General features: G+C 40.0%; 1 protein-coding gene across 3 annotated transcripts in view; it reads left to right on the plus strand.

Annotated features, from left to right (window-relative positions):
• Positions 1 to 27,334, plus strand: part of ACAP2 (ArfGAP with coiled-coil, ankyrin repeat and PH domains 2) — a 206,237-nt gene that overhangs the window by 70,216 nt on the left and 108,687 nt on the right. For all 3 annotated transcript variants that reach the window (XM_066240963.1, XM_066240965.1, XM_066240964.1), the window contains exon 2: positions 6,892 to 6,949. In XM_066240963.1, coding sequence (XP_066097060.1) covers positions 6,892 to 6,949 — 58 coding nt within the window. The remainder of the gene's footprint in view (positions 1 to 6,891; positions 6,950 to 27,334) is intronic.

Genomic DNA, 27,334 nt, shown 5'->3' on the forward strand with positions numbered 1-27,334 from the left:
GCCAACTTTGCTCCAATGGAGCCTTGGCTTTGGGAGAGGAAGAGGGAGATAGAGAGGAAGGAGAGGGGGAAGGGTGGAGAAGCAGATGGGCACTTCTCCTGTGTGCCCTGGCCAGGAATTAAACCAGGGACTTCCACACGCCGGGCTGACGCTCTAATGCTGAGCCAACCGGCCAGGGCCTATATGTGTTGCTTTTAATTTTGAGAATTTATCAGCAAAGGCTAACAGTAACTGGTTCTACAGAATGAATCATAGAGTTGGACTGTAGTCAATTCTAATTTTATAAAAATACAGGAAAGCACAAATCTTGATTTACTGTACCTTGTCTCATGGAGCATTAGAGCTAGATTAGCAGTCCTCGTATTTGGACCAGTTAGATTGTGTTTAATATTTTAAATGGCAGTAGAACTTTTTTTTTTCCTTTTCTCTTTGTGGCAGAGACAGAGAGAGAGTCAGAGATAGGGACAGATAGGGACAGACAGAAGGGAGGGAGATGAGAAACATCAATTCTTTGTTGTGGTTCCTTAGTTGTTCATTGATTGATTTCTCATATGTACTTTGATGGGGGGGGGCTATAGCAGACCGAGTGACCCCTTGCTTGAGCCAGCGATCTTGGGCTCAAGCTGGTGAGCCTTGCTCAAACCAGATGAGGCTGCGCTAAAGCTCGGGGTCTCGAACCTGGGTCCTCCACATCCCAGTCGGACACTCTATCCACTGCGCCACCGCCTGGTCAGGTGGCAGTGGAACTTTTGCCACAGACTTTCTAAGAAAGAACATGAGGTTTATTTTCCATCTAATTAATTAGTTTAAGCTTTCAGAAGGGTTGAGAATGGAGAAGAAGCAGAGAACCAAGCTATTTGTCTTCCTTGTTGATTGTTAATATGCATTCTCAGAGTTTCTAGTTGGGAATTTTTTCCCCCTCATTTTAGTTTCATGTTTCTGGAAATTTTTCCAAACTTCTATTTTAAAATATTAATCTCTTTGTAGGAGCACACTCTTGGTTTGGTTTCATCAAAGTGTCAGGCCAGACTTGTTTTTCAGCATTTCAGATATTATATTCCCACCATTTTGACTTGTCTTAAAATTGATGTTTATTCTCAGCTCTTATCCTATTTAATCTGTCAGTCATAGCTTTTGACATAGTTGATGACTTCTTCCTGATACACTTTTTTCACTTCCCTTCTACCCTACACTCTTGATTTTTCTTTTTTATTAGTTGCTCATTCTCAGTTTCTCTTGCTGTTTTCCCCGACCCTGTGTCCCAGACCTCAATCCTTAATCGCTTCTCTGTCTTCACTTTTTTTGGGTACTGTCCAGTCTTGTGACTGTAAATACTATCTATATGCCCATGATTAGTACACTTACATCCCCAGCTCAGATTTCTAAACTCTAGACTCTTACATTTATCCACCTATTTCATGTCACCACTTGCATGTATATCTAATAAGATTTCAGAGTCAGGTCCAAAACAGAATTCAGGATCTTTTCTCCCCAAATTGGTTCTGCCCATAGTCTTCACCTGGTTGCCGCTCTATCCTTTTGGCTGCTGCAGCCGAAATCTTTGAATCCATCTTTGATAACACATCTACCTTCTCACTGGTGTACCCGTGCATACACTCACACACTGCATTCAATCCCGGAGAATATTCTCTTGGCTCTACTTTTAAAATATATCCAGAATCTGACCATTTCTTAACTACTCACTGACTGGTGTTTAGCTTTAGCCACCATCATCTATTCACTGGGATCTCTAGCTTTCTAACTGCTGTCTTTGCTTCCTCTTTTAAAATCTTTTCACATGGCAGCCAGAGTGATTCGGGCTGGGGGGGCAGAGTCATATTGTGACTCTGCCCTGCTTTAGATCCTTTGGTGGTTCCGTATTTCACTTAGAATCTTTACTGTCAGACTGCCTGACTCTTAATTGTGACGGGCTCTCCTTTAGTCATCTCATTTCCTCGCCTACACCTCTCTCCTTTGCATTTTCTGTTTCAGCCATAGTGGCCTCCTTGCTATTCTTTGAAACACCAGGGCCGCTGTCTTGGTTATTTTTTCTGCTATTGCATTCTTCCTGGCCACCCTATTTAAAACTGTAGCTGTTTCTGCCCTCGCCCCTATTCTGACTTTTTTAAAAAAATAGCACTTCTCACCTTATAGAATAATATCTAATTGTCTTATATGTTATGTTTGTGTATTTCCTGCCTTATTCTTCAAATGTAAGGTGTAAGAAGGCAAGGGTCTTTATTTCATTCACATAGGCCAAGCAATAGATCTCCCATTTCTTGTTAGAGGAAAGGAAGGAAAATTTCAAGTTTCTTATTTGTCTGAATGTTTCTAGTTGTGTATTTTTAAGTTGCTTAATGCTTTTTCTGTTTTTGATTAGTGTATTTTGATTTTTCTCTTGGAATGTTCAAATATTCTATTTGATTATCAGTTAAGTGAAGTGAGAGAATCATGATAGTGTAATTTTGTGGTGTTATTGGAGTAAATTCCTTCTTAGCTCCTTCAAGGTTTCTTTTAGAAGTCCAAATCTTATATTATTCTGTATTCTAGAGGATTATGTTATATGTTACCCATTTCTCAAGTATAAAAGAAAGTATAGGCATTATAATGATTAGATGAAAAGTACATAGGTTCATCCTTGTATGTGGAAAAAACTGGCTTTTTCCTTGTTTCATTGTAAATCTAGTTGGGAGGCTTATGGAATTATTTGTGTTCTTTTTTTAATTTTCTCTAAAGACTTATGTAAGATTACATAAATGTTTTAAATGCTCCATCCATCCATCCAGTAAACAAATGTTTACTTCATAATTAACGGACCTAGGGATATATAGCAAAATGAGCCCTAGTCTCTCTGAAGGCCTCTCAGTTTAGACATCCAGATTAAATAGCTGACTTAGCATATTGAGTGCCAGGTGAACTATTTGAAGTGAGCATAGGGTGCTTTGTAAAGGTGGTAGTGGTGAGGTGCTCATGTCATTGGGGAGTAGTACAGGTGCTTCATTGTCACAAGTTGACTGTTCAAAGATGGTTTATGCTGTTAACATTGTCTTTAAAACCCAGCGCCTATTTATTAGTCTCTTCCCAAAATTACATGTCAAATACACATCGGAGTCTCCTTCATAGCTTCAATCTAGAATACAAGACTACCTAATACGATAAAAGGTTGTCTGAAAATCTACTTGGTTTTTCAGGTCTATCTGACTCCTCTAAGAGCTTGCAAACAGGAGAGCTGACACTGTAATCAGTACAAAGGAGAGTCAATGCTCTGAATGAATATATATTATACAGTAATAATAATAGACTTTTAAAAAAGCCTTTGCCTTTATTTTTGAGAAATCTCAGCGAAATTAAAAAGTTTTTCTTCTCCAAATATTATACTTATAATGTGTAACTGCTCCTATTTGCTCAGATTGGTTTACTGTACAAACCAGGCAAGATCCACTAGAAATTCAGTCCTGTAATGGAAAAGAGAATATTCAACAACAAACTTTATAAAAACCAAAATTTTAGTCTAACTTTCTACCTACTAATACGAGTCCCAGAGACAATCATTTCTCTCTCCAGACCTCAGTTCTTTCATCCATAAGAAGTGAAGACTAGACTGGCTCATCTTTAATATTATGTCCAGCTCTGAACATTGTATTATTCTGTAAGAAGCAGTCAAAGGAAAGTAGAACCTGGATTTAATTATATTCTCCCAGCAAGACTCTATCCAGGCCCTTGCTCGTGCTTTCAATAAAATTAGAGAAAGAAGGGAAAAGTTTACAAACCATTAAAACCCTCACCAGATTTTATATTGTCTAACTAATCCTTTTCAAAAGGACCGTTTTAAGGAAATTTGTACTTGCTGTTTTATTTGCTCATTATAGACCTGTTGTAATTTTTTTGCTCCTTTTCAAACCATTTCAAATTTTTGTTGGAAGTATTATTACTGCTTTCTTCTCTCTTGACTCAATAAAATGAAAATATTAAGAAATTGTGTATTTTCTTTAACACTAAAGATAATTATAGTTGACATTTAGTGACTACTTATGAATGTGGGGTACTGTGTTAAGATTTTTATATATTAACATTTAATTGTCATATCTCTAATGAAGAGGCTGTTATTTGTATTTTACAGGTGAAATTGAAACATAATTTGTCAGATGTTCTGCATAGCTAGTAAGAAGTAAAATATGAATTTAAACACGGGTAGTTCTTTAAAAACTTCATTTCATTGCCTCACAACACAAAGATATAAAGATCAAATTATAAAGGACCCAGAATTTACTGAACAAAATAAAGGATGGCTTTTCGCATTACAAAATGATCTAATAAGAGATTTCTTTTGCCCTGGCCGGTTGGCTCAGCGGTAGAGCGTCGGCCTAGCGTGCGGAGGACCCGGGTTCGATTCCCGGCCAGGGCACATAGGAGAAGCGCCCATTTGCTTCTCCACCCCTCCGCCGCGCCTTCCTCTCTGTCTCTCTCTTCCCCTCCCGCAGCCAAGGCTCCATTGGAGCAAAGATGGCCCGGGCGCTGGGGATGGCTCTGTGGCCTCTGCCCCAGGCGCTAGAGTGGCTCTGGTCGCAACATGGCGACACCCAGGAGGGTCGCAACATGGCGACGCCCAGGATGGGCAGAGCATCGCCCCCTGGTGGGCAGAGCGTCGCCCCCTGGTGGGCGTGCCAGGTGGATCCCGGTCGGGCGCATGCGGGAGTCTGTCTGTCTCTCCCTGTTTCCGGCTTCAGAAAATTGCAAAAAAAAAAAAAAAAAAAGAGATTTCTTTTAAGAAACAGGTTTCAGGATATGTAACCTCTGTGTGTTCTATGGTCAAATACCCAGAGAGAGCTATCTCATTGATAATGGGGGTTTTAGATACCTAATTTTGTCATCTATTGAGTTACAGGGCTACCCTTAGGTCATTGCACTATAATGTATCCCTGATCCAAACATTGTCTTGTCTGTGCAAAGAAAAGCCCATCAGTCTGACTAGGCGGTGGCACAGTGGATAGAGCGTCAGACTGGGATTCCGAGGACCCAGGTTTACTACCCCGAGGTTGCCAGCTAGAGCGTGGGCTCATCTGGTTTGAGCAAAAGCTCACCAGCTTGTACCCAAGGTCGCTGACTCGAGCAAGGGGTTACTCGGTCTGTTGAAGGCCCGCGGTCAAGGCACATATGAGAGAGCAATCAGTGAACAACTAAGGTGTCGCAACATGCAACGAAAACTAATGATTGATGCTTCTCATCTCTCCGTTCCTGTCTGTCTGTCCCTGTCTATCCCTCTCTCTGACTCTGTCTCTGTTAAAAAAAAAAAAAAAAAAAAGAAGAAGAGCCCATCATTGCCCACAGTGGGTAAGGCTTTTGTGCTGAAAGAGGAAGTTGCTTGGGCATGGTAGGTACTATGATGGACACGTAGGCAACTCCTCTGGTAACCTCGGGGTTTCTAACCAGGGTCCGTCAGCATCCCAAGTTGATGCTGTATCCACTGTGTCGCTGCCGGTCAGATAAATTGCATTCTTTTGTATATTATTCTTAAAACACTAATTTTTATTTATTTATTTATTTTTACAGAGGCAGAGATAGACAGGGACAGACAGACAGGAATGGAGAGAGATGAGAAGCATCAATTATTAGTTTTTCGTTGTGACTTCTTAGTTGTTCATTGATTGCTTTCTCATATGTGCCTTGACCACGGGCCTTCAGCAGACAGAGTAACCCCTTGCTGGAGCCAGCGACCTTGGGTCCAAGCTGGTGAGCTTTGCTCAAACCACATGAGCCATCGCTCAAGCTGGTGACCTCGGGGTCTCGAACCTGGGTCTTCCGCATCCCAGTCCGATGCTCTATCCACTGCACCACCACCTGGTCAGGCTGTATATTATTCTTAATAAAATTTTCTTACCTTAAAAAGTTTTAGTTGCTGCTGTTTTGTTCCAGATTTCCAACTTTTGAATGTTACCTGTAGTGTAATATCAATTATTGACTAATATTATACATATATGATACACCTGACAAGAGTATCTGCTCATTTCTTAAAAATACATTGGAGCCCTCTCTGGATGGCTCGGTTGGTTAGAGCATTGTCCCAAACCACAGGGGTTGCCGGTTTGATCCCTGGTCAGGGCACGTACCGTAAGAGATGTTCCTGTTTCTCTTCTGCTCTCTTCCTTCTTCTAACATCAATAAAATAAACATTTTTTAAAAAGCATAAATCATTTAAAAAATACATTGGAAACAAATGAAGCGTTTAGAATAACATCTTTATGAGCTAAAAGTAAAAGGTTTACTTTTTGGTTGCCAAGGATGCTTTGCTGTTTGGTTAGTTGCATTTTATTCAGTGGAAATCTAAATATGGCCCTGGCCAGTTTGCTCAGTAGATAGAGCATTGGCCCAGGGTGTGGACGTCCTAGGTTTGATCCCCAGTCAGGACACACATGAGAAGTGACCACCTGCTTCTCTTTCCTTTCCTCTCCCCCTTCTCTCTCTCTTCCTTTCCTGCAGCCAGTGGCTTGGTTGGCCCGCGCATCAGCCTCAGGAGCTGAGGATAGTTCCGTTGAGTCAACCATCGGCCCCAGATTGGGGTTGCTAGGTGGATCCTGGTTGGGGGACATGTGGGAATCTCGCTAAAATTTCTTTCTCATTAAAAAAAATTATGCTAAATGATTCTAATTAGTGTAATTAATTTGAATAATATAAACTCTTTGAATAAATGTGTTCTATTATCACCTTAAATAATAATTGTATTTATTGTATTGCATGATTATGAAATATTCACATTTTATCCTAAGGTTATTATTACTTTGTGGGAAGTGTAGTTTTTAAGCAGTCGTATCTATTTTTCACTTAAAATAATTTTCAACAGTAAAGTATACACTTAAACATGTAAAATAACTTATTTATATATAATTTTCCTAGGGCTGCTTTGGAAGAAGTGGAGGGAGATGTGGCAGAATTGGAACTAAAACTTGATAAGGTAAATTTTACTCTTAACTTTTTAAAACATTAATTTGTGTTTTTCATAAATATTGTAGTAATTTGTGTTTATAGTATTAGCGTTCATGTTACTCGTTTTATCTCTGGGTAAATGCTGTTGTTATCTCAATTTTACACAAGAGGAAATTGAGGCTAGAAACAATAAACTTGTTGAAAACCTAATCTAAGTGCTAGAGCAAGAATTTGAAATATATCTGGTTTTAAAGCTTACTATATATATATATATATACTGCTTACAGAAGTTAGGGGATATTTTATCACTTCATATTCATTATGAAATATTCCCTAATTTTTGTGGGCAGTATATTTCTTATATTGTTCGAAGTTTGTTCCTTTTTTCTCCATAAAAAAGATTCAGCTATTCTTTTGATGCTTAATGGAATTTATGCATAACCTACCATTCCTGTTAATAAATTTGAGGATGGCCATATTCAAATATAAAGTAAAATTTAAAAAACTCATTACATTTTAAAAGGTATTGCCAGAAATGCTTAATATATATTTAATAATTAATATTAAGTGGTCATATTCTCTGACATTGATTACTGTCATACACAGTACATTGTTTTCTATATTAATTATTGATAATCTTGTGGGTATTTTTTTATTTTGCTTCTATCTGTCTAATATTGTCTGCTATAAAACAGGTAGAAATACAAGAATAACTAAGACATGGATTCTGATCTTAAGTAACAATTATTCAGTTAAATATCTCTTAAAATTTCTGAAGATGATTCAGATGCATATATTTGAAATACCATTTTTGAAAAGAATTCCCTATTTATATATTATTTTTATAAATGGTATTGCTGTGTAAAGCAGTGCTTCTGAAACCGTACTGTGTATAGAGTCCTGTCACCAGGGGCTCTGATCTTGTGAAAACACAGACCCTGGTGCAGTAAGTCTGGGCTATCTGAGGTTCTGTTTTTCTGGCAAGACTCCTGGTGATTCTTATGCTGTTGTTCCAGGACTACACTTTGGGTAGCAGTGGTATAAACATATATTAATTAGTCTGAAGGTTTTCAAATGCTTTGAAATTTTGAAACGTACATTTATGTATATAATATAAATATGATAGTATAGAGATAGTTATATATATAACAAATAAAAGTTTTAGAGAATGTTTAGTAATAAATTATTTCTGTGTAATACCCAGCACTTTATTATACAATATGATTTTAGATTTTTACGATACCTGTGAGGTAGGTGGGATAAGTGGTATTATTCCCTTTTAGAAATGAACATACAAAAGTCCAGAAAGCGAAGGGACTTGCTTCTTATCACAGTTAGAAGAGGCAGAACCAGGGTTAGAACCCATATGTCTTTATTCTTAGTTCAGTGCTCTAGTGCACCACTGCACTTCTGGATCCGTGGAGCACATGCCACTTGGAAATTTTCTGAGGAACACTAGCGAAGTTACAGGCAAGTGTTTTAAAGAATTAATGTTATAATTTTTGGTATGAATATTATTTTCAAACAATTTACTTTTAATTTAAATGTATGGAATTATTTTTGTTACTATTTTACCCTGAGATATTATATTTATTTTTAAGTACTCTTTGAAATGTAGTCTTAAACTCCTAAGGTAGGCAACAAAAAATACAGTTTTGATTTTCTTGTTGATTTATGAGAGTGTATATAGAAGAGCAAGGCTTTATAAAGAATCACAGATTAATTAATAGGGCATCTATTCTCTTTGGGTAGAACTGCATCTAAATTATATGAAATAGTATTTTGGGGGGAACCTCAAAATATAAAATAGCTAAACAATCCAGAGACAGCGTTTTTGTTTATGATTTTGCTTTTATGAGGAACTATATATTTTTTATTTTTTTTATCATTTATTTGGGGTTGGGAGACTGATAGAATTCTAAAACCAAAAGGTTCAAATCCAAAACAAGTTATTAAAGTATTGACATTTTACTCTCAAAGGTCTACTATGGATACCATGTAAACTTTGACTTTTATTAAAATATCAAGGCACATACAAGAAACAACTATAAGTTGATGCTTCCTGCTCCTCGCCTCACCTTTCTCTCTTTCTATCTCTCTAAATCAATAAATAAAGTCTTTAAAAAAACCAAAAACGATAAATTATCATCTTCTATCCAAAGAGAAGTTCTAAACAGAAGTTATTTTTATAACAAGATCTTGATCCCTTATTAAATGTACATCTCCCAAATTCTTAAGCTATTACCTATCATTTTTACTTTAGAATTATGAGGAGTTAGCATAGAGAAGAGAGCCTGGGAAGTGCTAGAAATGGTTTTTGTTCGGTAGTGGAGGGGAGGGTTTGCCCAAGAGCAGTTTAGTAATTGCGTAACTTTGTGCAGGGCGTTTCACCTGTAATATTGTAAATCATGCCAGCAACAGGTTAAACTAGCTTGATAACTTAGCTTATATTTATTTTGCTTATAATATATGCCATCAATAGTTACACTCTTGCTGGTAAATATTGCTTAATAAGTGGTATTGCTCCAACTGGGTCCAATTATTTGTCCATTCTGGCAGGTATTTGGGCATTGGTATTATGGAGCATTATAGTTGCTACCTAGATATAATTTCTGTGTCTGCTACATCCACTGAAATACTTGCACCCTGTTAAGCAGATACCCTTTAAATCACAGCTGAACATTGCTTCTTGTACATACTTTCAGTTAAATTATTACAATAATTTTTGTTTTTTAGCATAGTCTAGTAGTTAAGAGCACATGTCTCGAGCAAGGCTGCCTCTGTTTGAGTCTGGCTGTACCACTTAATAAGCTGTATACCTTTGGGCAAGTTCCTCAACCTTCCTATGTCTCAGTTTCTATATCTCCAAAATAGGGAAAATAAGAGTATCTGTCTATCTTATAGGCTTATTATGAGAATAAGATATGTTCATTTCTGTTAAGTTCATTCTTGTTAAGCTTCATACAGTTCTTGGCACATAGTAAATTCTAAATAAATGTTAATGATGATGGTTTTTAACATACTGTTAGCTCCTGTATTAAAATACAGGTTGTCTGTATTTTAATTTATCTTTATTAAATTTATTGAGATGACATGGGTAAATAGAATCATATAGGTTTCAAGTGTACATTTCTATGATACGTGATCTGTATATTGTATTGTGTGCCCACCAGCCAAAGTCAAATCATCTTTCATCATCATATATTTAGCCCCTTTTACACTTTATTACCCCCCCCCATCCCTTTCCCTCTGGTAACCACCATACTATTTTCTGTGTTTATGAGTTTCAGTCTTATATCCCACATGAGGAAAATCATATGGTTCTTAGCTTTTTCTGACTGACTTATTTTGCTTAGCATAATATTCTCAGTGGTGAGCCTGCACTGAAGCTGGATGTGCCTGTGCTCAAACCTGCGACCTCGGGGCTTTGAATTGGGGTCCTCTATGTCCCAGGCTGACACTCTATCCCACGGTGCCACTGCCTGGTCAGGTTCCGCTGCCCATTTTTTAATTGGATTGTTTGTTTGGTGTTGAGTTGTATGAATTCTTTATATATATTTCAGGTAATAACTTTTTGTGGGAGCTGTTTGCAAATACCATCTCTGATTGGGTAGTTGCTTTTTTGTTTTGTTGTCAGTTTCTTTTGCTGTGCAGAAGAGTTTTAGTTTGATATAGTCCCATTCATTTATTTTTGCCTTTACTTCCCTTGCCTTTGGGATCAAATTCATAAAATACTCTGTATGACCAAGCTCCATAAGTTTAGTACCTATATTTTCTTCTATGTAAGTTATTGTTTCAGATCTATTTTGAATTAATTTTTGTATATGGGGACAAACTGTAATCTAGTTTCATTCTTTTGCATGTGGCTTTCCAATTTTCCCAGCACCATTTATAGAAGAGGCTTTCTTTTCTCTATTTTATGTTTTTGGCTCCATAAGGCAGGGTGTCTTTATCAGGTAGGGGGGGGGGAGTGTAGGTGGTGGGCGGGGAGCTCTTATTTTTGTGCATTTAGGATATCAGGTTCTATGTTTTACTTATATTATCTCTAGCTTTCACAACAATGTTGCAGAGTTGATATTAGACCCAATTTACACATGAAAAAAGTGAGAATGGGAGAAGATCTTACTAACTCAAGGATAGTCAACAAGTAAGTTATTTGTATTCACATTATCTGGCTGGCCAAGAGCTTATGACCTAGTTTTCACTTTAGTCAAAACAAAACAAAACAAAACAAAACCTATTGAATGAATTGGGGCTACTAGCATGATAATTTTGACTAATTTGACATTTACTCTTAGTTGGGTAAAACTTTTCCCTCCTTGTAGGCTTAGATTGTTCAGTTCTATCTCAAACTGTCATCTAATAAGGACTTTGACAGCTGGCAAAGTATCACCAAGTCAGTCTTTCCTTTTGTGTAGCTGTAGTGTATATAGGTTCAGCTACATGATAACTTCATATTCTCTCAACTACTGTAATAGTGACCTCTATTCTAATATTTATACCTATTTTTACAGCCATGTTCTATGCCTCTCCACTCAAAAGTCCTAATCTCTGAGATCTGGAATGCTTACTTTCTGACTTGAGTCTCCAGTCTTTCCAGTTCCAATCTAGACTGCTATTCCTTCTGTTCTTTAACCTCCAGTGTTTCAATCTGTCCACTTTTGATATTTCAGATTTCTTTTAAATTCACTTTCCTTTAAGTGTACCTTTTATTTTTTGGTAAATTTTTTATTGAGATAATGTTCCTGATTTTGAGCCTGACCAGGCAGTGGCACAGAGGATAGAGCAGGGGTCCCCAAACTACAGCCCGTGGGCCACATGCGGCCCCCTGAGGCCATTTATCCGGCCCCCACCGCACTTCCGGAAGGGGCATCTCTTTCATTGGTGGTCAGTGAGAGGAGCATAGTTCCCATTGAAATACTGGTCAGTTTGTTGATTTAAATTTACTTGTTCTTTATTTTAAATATTGTATTTGTTCCTGTTTTGTTTTTTTACTTTGAGAGGAGCATAGTTCCTATTGAAATACTGGTCAGTTTGTTGATTTAAATCTACTTGTTCTTTATTTTAAATATTGTATTTGTTCCCGTTTTGTTTTTTTACTTTGAGAGGAGCATAGTTCCTATTGAAATACTGGTCAGTTTGTTGATTTAAATCTACTTGTTCTTTATTTTAAATATTGTATTTGTTCCCGTTTTGTTTTTTTACTTTAAAATAAGATATGTGCAGTGTGCATAGGGATTTGTTCATAGTTTTTTTTATAGTCCGGCCCTCCTATGGTCTGAGGGACAGTGAACTGGCCCCTTGTGTAAAAAGTTTGGGGACCCCTGGGATAGAGCATCGGACTGGGATGCAGAGGATCCAGGTTCGAAACCCTGAAGTTGCCAGCTTGAGCGCGGGCTCACCAGCTTGAGCACGGGGTGGCTGGCTTGAGTGTGGGATCACAGACATGACCCCGTGTTCACTGGCTTGAAGCCCAAGGTTGCTAGCTTGAGTTAGGGGCCACTCACTCTGCTGTAGCCCCCCAGTCAAGGCACATACGAGAAAGCAATCAATGAACAACTAATGTGCTGCAATGAAGAACTGATGCTTCTCATCTCTCTCTCCCTATCTGTCCCTCTCTCTGACTCTCTCACTGTCTCTGTCAAAAAAAAAAAAGTCCCAATTTTGAAATGCACAATTCAGTAGTTTTTCGTATATTCATAGTGTTGTGCAATCATAACTACTATCTAATTCTAGAACATTTTCATCACATCAAAAGGAAACACTGTACATGTTCACAATCATTCCCAATTTACCTCTCCTGAAATTCTCTGGCAGCACTATTCTACTTTATGTCTCTATGGATTTCCCTATTCTGGACATTTCATATAAAGAGTCATAGAATATTTGGCCTTTTTGTGACTGACTTCTTTCATGTAGCGTAATGTTTTTAAGATTTGTCTGTTCATGTTATAATATGTTCCAACATTTCTTTTTTCATGGCTGAATAATATGCCATTGTTTGAATATACCACATTTTGTTTATCCATTCATTGATTGATGGGAATTTGAGTTGTTTCTGCTTTTTGGTTATTATGAATAATACTGTTATGAAACCTTTCAAGCTACTCTTAATTTTATTACACCATACTATTTCTCTTCTGGAGACTTCATTTCCCTTCTTCTTACTATATTAGTCCTACCATCTATTTACTTTATCCCATATCTGGGGTATAAAAAGCTCTACAGGAGAAATTATACAACTGTCTGGTGAAACCAATTGGTGGAGCTACATATTCCTGGAATTCCGGATGCAAATGAACTTTTCCAAGACTCAATTCAGTTATCTTGTTACCTTTAGCATCTCTCATACCTTACTGCCTTCTCAAAGACTTACCATTTTGTTCTTCATTCCTAGTAGATGACCTTGACTCTTCTTCCTTCCATTTGGTGGGAACACCTTTATTTCTTGCCCCTGATCTAGGAACTTAACAGAATCTCTTCTCATCTTTTTCTGTTTTCCTTCCATTCAAGTGGTAATAGTACCCCTTTTATAATGCAGTCCCTCTTTCTCTTTCACTTCTTTACTACCTCTTTATTTTAAGAAGATAAAGATGTTCAAGTTTCTCCTGATCAAAAACAAAACAAAAGAAAACCTCACCTCTGACAAGGAAGTGGCAAATCTTTGTTGAGTTAATACCATGTGCCAATAGTAGTTTGTGCTAACATCTTTTTTTTTTTTTTTTTTTTTTTTTTTTTGACAGAGAGAGAGAGATTCAGAGAGAGGGACAGATAGGGACAGACAGACAGACAGGAAGGGAGAGATGAGAAGCATCAATTCTTCGTTGTGGCTCCTTAGTTGTTCATTGATTGCTTTCTCATATGTGCCTTGACTGGGGGGCCCAAGCAGACCAAATGACCCCTTGCTCAAGCCAGTGACCTTGGGCTTCAAGCCAGTGACCGTAGGGTTATGTCTATGATCCCACACTCAAGCTGACGACCTCGGGGTTTTGAACCTGGGTCCTCTGCGTCCCAGTCCAATGCTCTATCCACTGTGCCACCGCCTGGTCAGGCTGTGCTAACATCTTTATGTATGTTATCTTAATTCTTTTATAGTAACCTTATTTGGTTTGATATCATTGTTAAAGAAGAAACAGTCTTAAAAAAAAAAAAAGAAGAAACAATCTTGAGGTGAAGCTTACTCAGGATCACTTTGATAGTTAAGTATGGCAGGAGGTTTGAACCTAAGCTAGCTGAGTCCCAAACCCTGGCAGATTTATTAATTTATTTATATTGTAGTTGATATATAGCACAGTATTCTATTTGTTTCATGTATACAACATAGTAATTCAACATTTGTATAACTTACAAAGTGATCACCACTGTATGTCTAGTTACCATCTGTTGCTTTACATAGTTAAGATATTATTTACTCTATTCTCAGTGCTATATGTTACATCCCATCACTTATTTTATAGCTGGAATTTTGTACTTTTTTCTTTTCTTTTTCTTTTTTTTTACAGAGACAGAGAGAGAGAGAGAGTCAGAGAGAGGGATAGATAGGGACAGACAGATAGGAACGGAGAGAGATGAGAAGCATCAATTATCTGTTTCTTGTTTCGACACCTTTGTTGTTCATTGATTGCTTTCTCATATGTGCCTTGACTGTGGGGCTACAGCAGACCGAGTAACCCCTTGCTTGAGCCAGCGACCTTGGGCTCAAGCTGGTGAGCCTTGCTCAAACCAGATGAACCCACGCTCAAGCTGGCAACCTCGGGGTCTCGAACCTGGGTCCTCCGCATTCCAGTCCGACGCTCTATCCACTGCGCCACCGCCTGGTCAGGTGAATCTTGTACTTTTTAATCCCCTTTTTTGCCCTACTCCCATGGATATTGAGAACAAGCTATCAGTATTTATGAGTTTGTTTCTGTTTTGTTTTTTTTAGATTCCACCTATAAGTGACATCATACAATATTTATCTTGCTCTTTCCGACTTATTTCACTTAACAGAATTCTTTCTAGGTTTGTCGATGTTGATGCATATGACAAGATTTCATTCTTTTTTATGACTGAGTGATATTCCATTGTATATATGGATCACATCTCCTTTATCCATTCATCTGTTGATAGACACCTAGGTTGCTTCCATATCTTGGCTGTTGTAAACAATGCTGTGATGAACATAGGGGTGCATGTATGTTTTACAATTATTATTTTCATTTTCTTCAGATTAATACCTCCCAATATTTACCTGAATCACTGGGTCATTCAATAGTTTTATTTTTAAATTTTTGAGAAATCTGTATACTGTTTTACATAGTATCTGCACTAATTTATAATCCCACCAATAGGCACAAGAGTTTCCTTTTTCCCACATCTTTGCCATCACTCATTATTTGTTGTCTTTTTGATAATGGCCATTCTGACAGGTGTGAGGTGATACGTCATTTTATTTGCATTTCCCTGATGATTAGTGATGTTGATCATCTTTTCATTTGTCTGTTGGCTGTCTGTATGTCTTCTTTGGAGAAATGTCTATTCACGTCTTCTGCCCAAAGTTAATTGCATTTTTTTGATACTGAGTTTTACGAGTTCTTTATGTATTTTGGATATTAACCTCTCATTAGATTTATTATTGCTGAATATTTTCTCCCATTCAGTAGGTTATCTTTTTGTCTTATTGATAGTTTCCTTCGCTGTAGTAAAGCTTTTTAGTTTGATATAGTCTCATTTGTTTTTGCTTTTGTTGCCTTGCCCAAGGAGACATAATCCAAAAACATATTGCTAAGACTGATATCAAAGAGTTATTGCCTGGTTTTCTTCTAGGAGTTTTACGGTTTCAGGTCTTACATTGAAGCCTTTAAACCATTTTGAGGTTTTTTTTGTATGTGTATGGTGTAAGAAAATGGTATAGTTTAATTTTATTTGCATGTATCTGACCAGTTTTCCCAATGCCATTTATTGAAGACTCCTTTTCCTATTGTATATTATTCTCTTTCACCATAGATTAGTTGATCATATAAGTGTGCGTTTGTTTACTGGCTCTATTCCATTTCATTGATCTGTGTGCTTTTAACCTTGTGTTCAAACTCTGTCTTTTTAACCATAATGTTATACTATCAACTGGTCTTTCTTTGTTTTTATGGAAACTTTTAATTTAATTCTATTTAATTGTTTACTACCACCATTGTGGTCCATAATTCAAAGGTACAAAAATGTGTGCCCAGTGAAAAAGTAGTCATCTTCTAATCTTTTCATAAAGGAGAACATTGAACTAGTTTCTCAACAAAAATATTAACACTGATATATTTACTTTTTAAAAAATATATGATGCTCCTTGTTATTAGTTATAGAGCTGCTTCAGTGTTTTTAGTAGCTGAATTATGTGAATTCATTGTGTGAATATATCATAGTTTATTATCCAGTTGTCTCCTGATGGACACTTAAGTTGCTACCCCTGTTTTACTGTGGCTGCAGTGATTGACTTCACATGTGAATGATGTGGCTTACATACAGATATATCTGTATGAGACATTTTTTAAAAGTGAAATACTAGAATAAAGGGTATGGGTGTTTTAAAGTTTGACAGTGCCATCTATAGAGATGGTACTAATTTACACTCTCACCAACATTTGTGACAGTTTCTGTTTTCCCATACCTACTGTCTCAAACAGCATGTTACCACATTTTTTGATCTTTACTATTCTGTAAAAGATAGTAATTTGCAATTCTTTTAATATGAGTGAGATTGAATTGCTTTTCTTAGTCATAAGATGTATTTGAATTCTTTTTCTAGAAATTATCGGTACATGTCTATCAGGCATTTTTTATTTTAGTGGTTGGTTGGATTTTCAGAAATGATTTTTAGATCCTTTCTTATAGTAAGGAAATTAGTCCCTTGTGATTTGTTGCTAATACTGTTTTCCCATATTGTCATTTGTTTTTACACTAAGTTTATTTTTTTCTTGTAGAAACGTTTTGTTTTGATGTAGTTGAATTGATCAATTTCTTCTTTGCCTTTTGAGTTTTGCATCTTTCTTGGAAAGGCTTTTCCTACTTTGAGTTTATAAAAAATATTACCTCCTGTTTTCTCTTCGTTTTCTGACTTTTTTTTATTTTTATGTTTCACTCTTTTTTTTGTGTGTGATAGAGATGGAGAGAGACTGAGAGAGGGACAGATAGGGACAGACAGACAGGAAAGAAGAGAGATGAGAAGCATCAATTCTTCGTTGTGGCTCCTTAGTTGTTCAATGATTGCTTTCTTATTAGGGGGCTATAGCAGACCGAGTGACCCCTTGCTAAAGCCAGTGACCTTGGGCTCAAGCTGGTGAGCCTTGCTCAAACCAGATGAATCCATGTTCAAGCTGGTGACCTTGGGGTTTTGAACCTGGATCTTCTGCATCCCAGTCTGACACTCTATCCACTGCACCATCGCCTGGTCAGGCTTATGTTTCACTCTTTATTTCATCTGAAATTAATATGAGGGTTTGTAATTTAACTTAGTTTCTATTTATTTTTCTTCTCTATATGGCTATCTAGTGTCCCTGTATCATTTGTTGGATAACTTTTCCCCCCATTGGCTAGAATATTGCTTTAATCAAGTACTGCATAGTGTTTTTTCTTTATTTTTTTATTATTATTTTTTTTGTTAACATGGATTCAAGTGTCCCACTCAATATAACACCCTCACCCCCCAACAGAGTGCCCCCTATTACACTCCCTTTGCCCCCCCTCGATTTCCTCCCCTCCTTTCCTCTGGGATTTCCTGTCCTGTTATCTGTATCTATGTGTTACATATACGTATTGTATATAACTTCACTAATCCCTTCACCTTCTCAGATCCTGTTCCTCATCCCTCTTCCCTCTGACAGCTGTCCTTCTTTTCCCCGAGATGCTGCATCTGCCTCTATTCCATTCCTCAGTTCACTTTGTTTATTAGATTCCACATGTAAGTGAGATCATATGGTATTTGTCTTTCTCTGCCTGGCTTAGCGTACTAATCTCTAGGTCTATCCATGCCATTGCAAAAGGTAAGATTTCCTTCTTTTTCACAGCCACTTAGCATTCCATTGTGTATATGTACCACAGCTTTTTTATCCACTCGTCCACTGACAGACACTTAGGTTGTTTCCAGATCCTGGGTATTGTAAACTGTTTCCAGATCTTGGGTATTGTAAACAATGCAGCAATAAACATGGGGGTGTATATATCTTAATTTGAATCAGTGTTTTGGGATTCTTAGAATATATCCCTAAAAATGGGATAGCTGGGTCAAAAGGCAGTTTCATTTTTAATTTTTTGAGGAATTTCCATACTGTTTTCCACAGTGGTTGCACAAGTCTGCATTCCCACCAGCAGTGCAGGAGGATTCCCTTTTCTTCACACCCTCACCAGCACTTGTTGTTTGTTGATTTGTTAGTTAGAGCCATTCTGACAGGTATGAGGTGGTATCTCATTGTGGTTTTAATTTGCATTTCTCTGATGATTAGTGGCATTAAACATTTTTTCATATACCTGTTGGCCATCTGCATGTCCTCTTTTTTTATTTTTAATTTATTCATTTTAGAGAGGAGAGAGAGAGAGAGAGGAGAGGCAGAGAGAGAGAGAAGGGGGGGAGGAGCTGGAAGCATCAACTCCCATATGTGCCTTGACCAGACAAGCCTAGGGTTTCGAACCGGCGACCTCAGCATTTCCAGGTCGACGCTTTATCCACTGCGCCACCACAGGTCAGGCTGCATGTCCTCTTTGAAGAAGTGTCAATTCAGTTCCTCTGCCCATTTTTTAACTGGATTGTTTACCTTCCTGGTGTTGAATTTTAGAAGTGCTGTATAACTTTTTGTTATTAACTCCTTATCAGACATATTGGCGAATATGTTCTCCCATTGTGTGGGTTGTCTTTTTATTTTGTTTGTGGTGTCTTTTGCTGTGCAAAACCTTTGTAGTTTGATATAGTCCCATTTGTTTATTTTGTACTTTATTTCATTTGTCCATGGAGATACATCAGCAAAAATATTACTACAAGAGATATTGGAGAGTTACTGCCTATGTTTTCTTCCAAAATTTTTATGGTTTTGCAAATTACATTAAAGTCTTTTATCCCTGTTGAGTTTATTTTTGTGAATGGTGTAAGTTGGTGCTCTAGTTTCATTTCTTTGCAAGTACTTGTCCAGTTTTCCCAGCACTATTAAAGAGTGTCTTTACTCCATTGTATATTTTTGCCTCCTTTGTCGTTTATCAATTGACTGTAAAGGCATGAGTTTATATCTGTGTTCTCTGTTCTGTGCTGTTGATCTGTATGCTTGGTTTTTTATTTCCTATTGAGAAGTGGGGAGTCAGAGACCGACTCCCTCCCGCATGTACCCTGACTAGGATTCACTTGGATTCACCTGGCAACCCCCCTACCAGGAAATGCTCTGCTGATCTGGGCTGTTGCTCCATTGCTTGGCAACCAAGCTATTTAGTGCCTGAAGCAAGGCCATGGAGCCATCCTTAGTGCCCAGGGCCAACTTTGCTTGAATCATTAGAGCCATGGCTGCGGGAGGACGGGGAAAAAGAGAAAGATAGGGAGAGAGGGAGGGAGAGGGTGAAGGATGGAGAAGCAGATGGTTGCTTCTCCTGTGTGCACTGACTGGGAATTGAACCTGGGACTTCTACATGCTGAGCTGACACTCTACTACTGAGCAAACTGGCCAGGGCCTGTATGCCAGTTCTTATGCCAATACCAAGCTGTTTTTTTTTTTTTTTTTTTCATTTTTGTGAAGCTGGAAACAGGGAGAGACAGTCAGACAGACTCCCGCATGCGCCCGACCGGGATCCACCCGGCACGCCCACCAGGGGTGACGCTCTGCCCACCAAGGGGCGATGCTCTGCCCATCCTGGGCGTCGCCATGTTGCGACCAGAGCCACTCTAGCGCCTGAGGCAGAGGCCACAGAGCCATCCCCAGCGCCCGGGCCATCTTTGCTCCAATGGAGCCTCGGCTGCGGGAGGGGAGGAGAGAGACAGAGAGGAAAGCGCGGCGGAGGGGTGGAGAAGCAAATGGGCGCTTCTCCTGTGTGCCCTGGCCGGAATCGAACCCGGGTCCTCCGCACGCTAGGCCGACGCTCTACCGCTGAGCCAACCGGCCAGGGCACCAAGCTGTTTTGATTACAATGGCCTTGTAGTACAATTTGATAGCAGGAAGTGTGATTATCTCCCACTTTGTTCTTCATTTTCAAGATTGCTAAGGCTCTTCAGGTTCTTTTTTGTTTCCATATAAATTTTTGGAATGTTTGTTCTAGATCTGTGAAGTATGCCATTGATATTTTAATAGGAATGGCATTGAATCTATAGATTGCTTTGGGTAGTATAGACATTTTAGTGATGTTTATTCTATCTATCCATGAACAAGGCATATGCTTCTGCTTTTTTGTATCTTCCATGATTTCTTTTTTCAATGTCTTAAAATGTTCCGAGTACAAGTCTTTTATCTCCTTGATTAGATTTATTACTAGGTACTTTATTATTTTTTTTTTGTTGAAATAGTGAAGAGGATTGTTTCCTTAATTTATCTTTCTGACAGTTTATTGTTGGTATATAAAAATGCCAGTGATTTTTGAATATTAATTTTATATCCTGCCACATTGCCAAATTCATTCCTCAGGTCTAGTAATTTTTTGACTGAGACTGTAGGGTTTTCAATGTACAGTATCATATCATCAGCAAGTAAAGAGTTTTACTTCTTTTCCAATCTGGATGACTCTGCCCATCTAGGGTGATGCTGTGTTGCAATTGGAGACATTCTAGCACCTGAGGCAGAGGCCATGGAGCCATCCTCAGCATCCAGGCCAACTTTGCTCCAGTGGATGCAGGAGGGGAAGAGAGAGATATAGAGAAAGGGTATGGGGAAGGGAGGAGAAGCAGTTGAGCACTTCTCTGTTGTGCCCTGGCCAGAAGTCAAACCTGGGACTTCCACAGGCCGGGCCGATGATCTGCCACTGAGCCAACCGTCCAGAGCCATGAATTACTATCTTCATAGTATTTTCTTACAATCCTTTGTATTTTTGTGGTGTCACTTGTTACTTTTCTACTTTTATTTCTAATTTTATTTATTTGGGTCCTCTCTCTTTTTTTCTTGATGAGTCTGGTTAAAGGTCATCAATCTTATTTACCTTTTCAAAGAACCATCTCCTGGTTTTATTGATTTTTTTTTTTTTTTTTTTTGTATTTTCCTGAAGCTGGAAACAGGGAGAGACAGTCAGACAGACTCCCTCATGTGCCCGACCGGGATCCACCCTGCATGCCCACCAGGGGTGACGCTCTGCCCACCAGGGGCGATGCTCTGCCCCTCCAGGGTGTCACTCTGCCGCGACCAGAGCCACTCTAGCGCCTGGGGCAGAGGCCAAGGAGCCATCCCCAGCATCCGGGCCATCCTTGCTCCAATGGAGCCTTGGCTGCGTGAGGGGAAGAGAGAGACAGAGAGGAAGGGGGGGGGGGTGGTGAAGCAAATGGGCGCTTCTCCTGTGTGCCCTGGCCGGGTATTGAACCCGGGTCCCCTGCACGCCAGGCCGACGCTCTACCGCTGAGCCAACCGGCCAGGGCCATTGATCTTTTGTATTGTTTGTTTAGCCTCTGTCATTTATTTCTGCTCTGTTCTTTATTATTTCCTTCCATCTGCTTCCTCTGGGCTTATTTTGTTGTTCTTTTTCTAATTATTTTAGGTGTACAGTTAGGTTGTTTATTTGAGCTTTTTCTTGTTTCTTGAAGTATGCCCTGTAATGCTATGAGCTTCCCTCTCAGGACTGCTTTTGCTGTGTCCCATAGGTTTTGATTTGTTGTATGTTCATTTTAATTTTTTTTCAAGGAAATTTTTGATTTTTTCCTTGATCTCATTGTTAACTCATTCATTATTTAATAACATATAGTCTCCAAGTGTTTGAATGTTTTTCAGTGTTTCTATTATAGTTGATTTCTAGTTTCATGTCATTGTGATCTAAGAAGATGCTTGATACCATTTCATCTCTTTAAGTTTATTGAGACTTGTTTTGTTTCCTAACATGTGGTCTATCTTAGAAAATGTATCAAGAGCACTTGAAAAGAATGTATATTCTGCTGCTTTGGGGTGAAAGGTTCTGAAGATATCAATTAAATCCCGTTGATCTAGTGTATTGTTTAACGCTGCTGTTTCTTTGTTAATTTGTTTTCTGAAGGATCTATCTATTGATGTTAGTGGGGTATTAAAATCCCCTACTATTATATATAGTATTGCTGTTGATCTCACACTTTCTATGTCCATCAAAATCTGCTTTATACATTTAGGTGCTCCTATATGAGGTGTATAAATATTTACAATGGTTATATCCTCCTGTTGGATTGCTCCCTTTATAAATATGTAATGACCTTCTTTGTCCCTCACTATAGCCTTTGTTTTAAAGGCTGTTTTGTCAGATATAAGTATTAGTACCCCAGCTTCTTTTTCATTTCCATTTGCATGAAATACTTTTTTCTATCCCTTCACTTTCAGTCTCTATATATCTTTTGTTCTGAGGTGAGTCTCTGTAGACAGCATATGTACGGGTTCTGTTTTCTTATTCGTGCATCTACCCTATGTCATTTGATTGGAGCATTTAATCCATTTATATTTATATTTTTATTTTATTTTATTATTTTTTTGTATTTTTCTGAAGTTGGAAACGGGGAGGCAGTCAGACAGACTCCCGCATGCACCCAACTGGGATCCACCCGGCATGCCCACCAGGGGATGATGCTCTGCCCATCTGGGGCGTTGCTCTGTTGCAATCAGAGCCATTCTAGCACCTGAGGCAGAGGCCATGGAGCCATCCTCAGCACCCGGGCCAACTTTGCTCCAATGGAGCCTTGGCTGCGGGAGGGGAAGAGAGAGACAGAGAGGAAGGAGAGGGGGAGGGGTGGAGAAGCAGATGGGCACTTCTCCTGTGTGCCCTGACCAGGAATCGAACCCGGGACTCCTGCACGCCAGGCCGACGCTCTACCACTGAGCCAACCAGCCAGGGCCTAATCCATTTATATTTAAAGTTATTATTGATATGTATTTATTTATTGCCATTTTATTCTTTAAATCTACAATTCTCTTTCTCTTGATGTCTTTTTTTCCTTTGCTCTTTTTATAGCAGGCCCCTTAACATTTCATGCAGCACTGGTTTGGTTGTAATGAATTACTTAAGTCTTTTTTTGTGTGGGAAGCTTTTTATTTCTCTTTCAATTTTAAATGATATCCGTGCTAGATAAAGTAGTTTTGGTTGTAGGTTCTTGTTTTGTATTACTTTGAATATTTCTCCCCAATCCCTTCTGGCCTCAAGTGTTTCTGTTGAGAAGTCAGATGTCAGCTTTATGGGGGCTCCTCTGTAGGTAATTAACTACTGTGCTTTCCTCTTGCAGTCTTCCTTTGCCTTTTAACTTTGGCATTTTAATTATGATGTATCTTGGTGTAGGTCTCCTTGGGTTCATCTTTAATGGGACTCTCTGTGCTTTTTGGACTCGTGTGACATTTTCTTTCATCAGTTTTCAGCTTTGATATTTTCAAGCAGGGTCTGTATTTCTTGTTCGTTCTTTTCTCCTTCAGGAACCCCTATGATGTGGATGTTGTTTCTCTTCATGTTGTCACAGAGGGTTTCTTAGTGTTTCTTCAGGCTTTTTGAGCCTCTTTCATTTTTCTTACTCTGTTTCTGTGCTTAGGTTTATATTGTCATGTATGTATGTATGTATGTATGTATGTATTTATTTATTTATTTATTGTGTGTGAGAGAGACAGAGAGAGGGTCCAATAGGGACAGACAGGAAGGGAGAGAGATGAGAAGTATCAATTCTTTATTGAGGCACCCTAGTTGTTCATTGATTGCTTTCTCATATGTGCCTTGACCGGGGGGCTACAGCAGAGTGAGTGATCCCTTGCTCAAGCCAGTGAGGTTCAGCTCAAGCCAGCAACCTTGGGCTTCAAGCCTGCGACCTTTGGGCTCAAGCCAGTGATCGTGGGGTCATGTCTATGATCCCATGCTCAAGCCAGCAACCTCACACTCAAGCCAGTGAGCCTGTATTCAAGCTGGATGAGCCTGTGCTTAAGCCAGCAACCTTGGGGCTTAGAACCTGGGTCCTGCATATCCCAGTCTGATGCTCTATCCACTGCTCCACCACCTGGTCAGGCTATATTGTTCTTTAAATTGCTGATTCGATCCTCTGCTTCATCCAGCCTGCTGTTGATTCCTTCTAGTGTAGTCTTCATTTTTGATATTGCATGTCATTTCTGACTGGATGTGTCTTGTGATTTCAGTGTCCTTTTTTGTTGCTTGCTATCTCTTTAAGTTCTCATTGTGATCATCCATTGTTGCTCTAAGATCCTTTAGCATCCTAAAAATCATTATTTTAAACTCTGCTTCTGGTAGTTTGGTTACTTCCATTTCATTTAGTTCTTTTTCTGGGATTTCTTTTGTTGATTCATTTGGGTCATATTTCTTTGCCCATTTTGTCTGTGTATTAGGTGGTGCTCTCTGAATTTGAAATTTGCTGTAGTATCTTTCTGAGGAAAATGGGCTCAGTGGTACTGACCTTCAAGCCACCTGAGTTCCTTGTTCTAGGAATGCTTCTTGAGGGTAGTATTTACCCTCCTGTTGTATGTGCATATTGAAAGTAGTTGGTCCTTTCATCGGTGCAGTTTTCCCTTCAGGATGGCTGGCTATAAGGGTCAGCCTTGGCCATGGACACTGCAGTGTCTGTCCTGTTGGGCACATTTATTCTCCACAGTATCTGGTGCTTGCTGGACTCCTCCCTTGGGCTTGCTGCTGTGTAGCTACTGAGTCTAGTGTTGGTGCTGTCTGCCACCCACTACTGGTTGTGTTCTTTCTGGATCTCTTGGGTTGGGTTCAGCCGTTGTTTGCACCCTCCTGTGGTCTGCCTAACTGGACCTACTGCTCTGTTTGTATCTGTGTTTCCTGTGCTTGGGTAGTGTGGGAGGGGCCAACCTATGTATAAGAATCAGCTTCCTCTTGCTTTGAGATAACAGCAGCTCCACAAAGCCCCAAGCTTTGTAAGATTTGCCTCCACTTTTCAGCTGCTCCACCAACTTTTTGCAGCTGCCTAGTCTTCCCACAGAGTCTTCTGTAGTAAGATTGTAGTGTGGGCTCAGACTGGCTTCACCCCACCAACCCCTCTACAGGTTGCAAGCTTGGTGGGTTAGGTTAACTGAGTTTGGGAATATAACGTTAGTGGGACCCCTACTTCAGGGGTCTCTTGGTCAGGAGCTCAGTATGGGGAAAGCAGCCCCTACCCAGAGCCTAATCCCTCAGCCACTGCTGGATACTCAAATTCTATTTCTCTCTAGCAAAGTAAGCAGCGGGTTCAGATTAGATGGGGCTGACAGACTCCTATACCAAAGTTCTTCCAGCTGGTGAGCCCCTGGACTGAGGGAGGGAGGAAGACTGAGATAGTCCTCTCCTGGGGCTGATTGTGTCTCCCTAGAAAGTGGCTAAACCCCTCAACCAGACCCAGTAATAGGCTTGCGGAGACCCAGACTTTGAATGTCCATGCTCCAAGTCTCTCTCTCTTCCTTCCCCCTGTGGAACCTAGCCCAGTGGGGCAGGATATCCAGGACCCAAGCCAGCAGACTGTGAAGCTACACCCTGTCCAGTGAGCACAAGCTGCTGTGCCAGTGCTAACCACAGAAAGTGGAACTTGCCTCAGCTGGGTCCAGTGTCCAATGAGCCCTACCTTAGGACCTTTTGCCAGAAAGAGTCATTAGGCCTGAACCAATGCTTTCTGCAACTGGCCACTGGATGTGCCAGCCCTGGGCTTTCCTGGAGGGATCTTGGCATGGACCAGTAGGGAGCACTGTCTATGACTGGCCCTCAATAACCTTCTTGGAACTACACGCAAACTGGGTGTTGAGGCTGCCTCTACTGGGCCCAGGTACTCCTGGAAATACCAAGCCGCACACCTAAGCTGGCTTTTACCCACACTGGATCTGGGGGAAGGTCTGCAAAAGACCAGGTTTCCTGAGCATTGCCTCCTGCAGCCTGTGTTTGCTGGCTGCTTGTTGGGCTCAGCCACTGGAAAAAATCTCTGGTAGAGAATAGAAGAGCCTGGGGCAACTCACGGATTAGGAAGGGGGTGAGTATCTCTGCCTCTCAGCTCCAAATGTCAGTCTGTCCATACTTTTTTCACAGACTTGAGTTGGGTGTGGCCTCTGAGACCCAGAGATTTGGTCTGCCCACAGTCTGGACAGTTTCTGCTCAGTCTCCCATTAGGCGAAGTGCCAGTCATAGATGAGGGAGCATGCTGGGGGTGGGTGAGGTGGGCAGAGCTCTGGCCTCAACGCCAGAAAACTGAGTCATTGACATGCCCCCTGCTACCTGCCTTCTCAGAGTGGCACAATCCCCTTAGGGTGGGCAAGAGAGATTCCTGAGGGTGGGCAGTTGCTTTTCCCCAGGCTGAAGCTGCACAGAGGGGACTGCTCCACCCAAGAAAGATGGCGACTGCGGTATTGGAGAATGACTCAGCACAGGGGTTCTGGTGACCATCCCCATGGTGTCCCTCCCTGGGCCACCAACTTCACACTCCACACATAGCTGTAGTCTCTCAGCCCTCTTCCTCTGGAATCCTGGATAAGTGGCTATGAAAGAGATTTTCAGCCCTGGCCCTTTTAAGACACCATCTGCATCCCTTTCTCATAGAAACCTTGGCTCTTTTTACCGCCAAGATTAACTGCTTTGTTGGCACCTATTCTGGGCTCTGGGGCTCTAGGCTAGAGTGTCGGGCCTGGGGTTTAGGACCTGCATCTCTCAGGGCGAACCTCCCTGCAGTAAGAGGCCCCCCAGACCCTCCACCACCACTTGCTCCTGGGAGCGGGGCAGCCCTTTTTGCATCTCTACCCTTCCTACCAGTCTTGGTGTGGCTTCTTCTGTGATCCTTGGGTATAGACTCCTCTTCATGTAGTTCAGAGTTGGTTTTTCAAGATGATTGTTCTTAAATTAATTTGTAATCCAATTTGATCCTGTGTAAGCTGCTGGCCGTGGCCATGCAGGTTCACATTGGATTAAGGTAGACAGTAAAGGAGGATGGTGGGCCATTCCATTTATTAGAGTTGCAATGGTGGCTGAGCAAGCAGGCAGGAAAAAACGCTTCTCTTTCTCTCAGGGCTGAGGAGCAAACAGGCTGGGAGGAAAACTCCTTCTTCCAGCAAACAATAGCAAAAAATGGCCCCTCCCAATGGCAGCAGCAATCCGCAATCTATAATCTGCCACCCTGAGGGCAAGCACCTGCAACCTTACGTAGACTATACACACGTGGTGCTGCCCCGTGCTCATGCACCAATCAAGCAAAGTGCAAGTGAGCAAGCCTAACATAGTTGTTTGCCCAACATCCTGGGAGGTGGCAGTTGGAACGTCCGCCTACTCCGTCACCATATTGCAATCCCCTGCATAGTGTTTG

Source organism: Saccopteryx bilineata, chromosome 8, assembly GCF_036850765.1.
Source record: "Saccopteryx bilineata isolate mSacBil1 chromosome 8, mSacBil1_pri_phased_curated, whole genome shotgun sequence".
Taxonomy (NCBI): Eukaryota; Metazoa; Chordata; class Mammalia; order Chiroptera; family Emballonuridae; genus Saccopteryx; species Saccopteryx bilineata.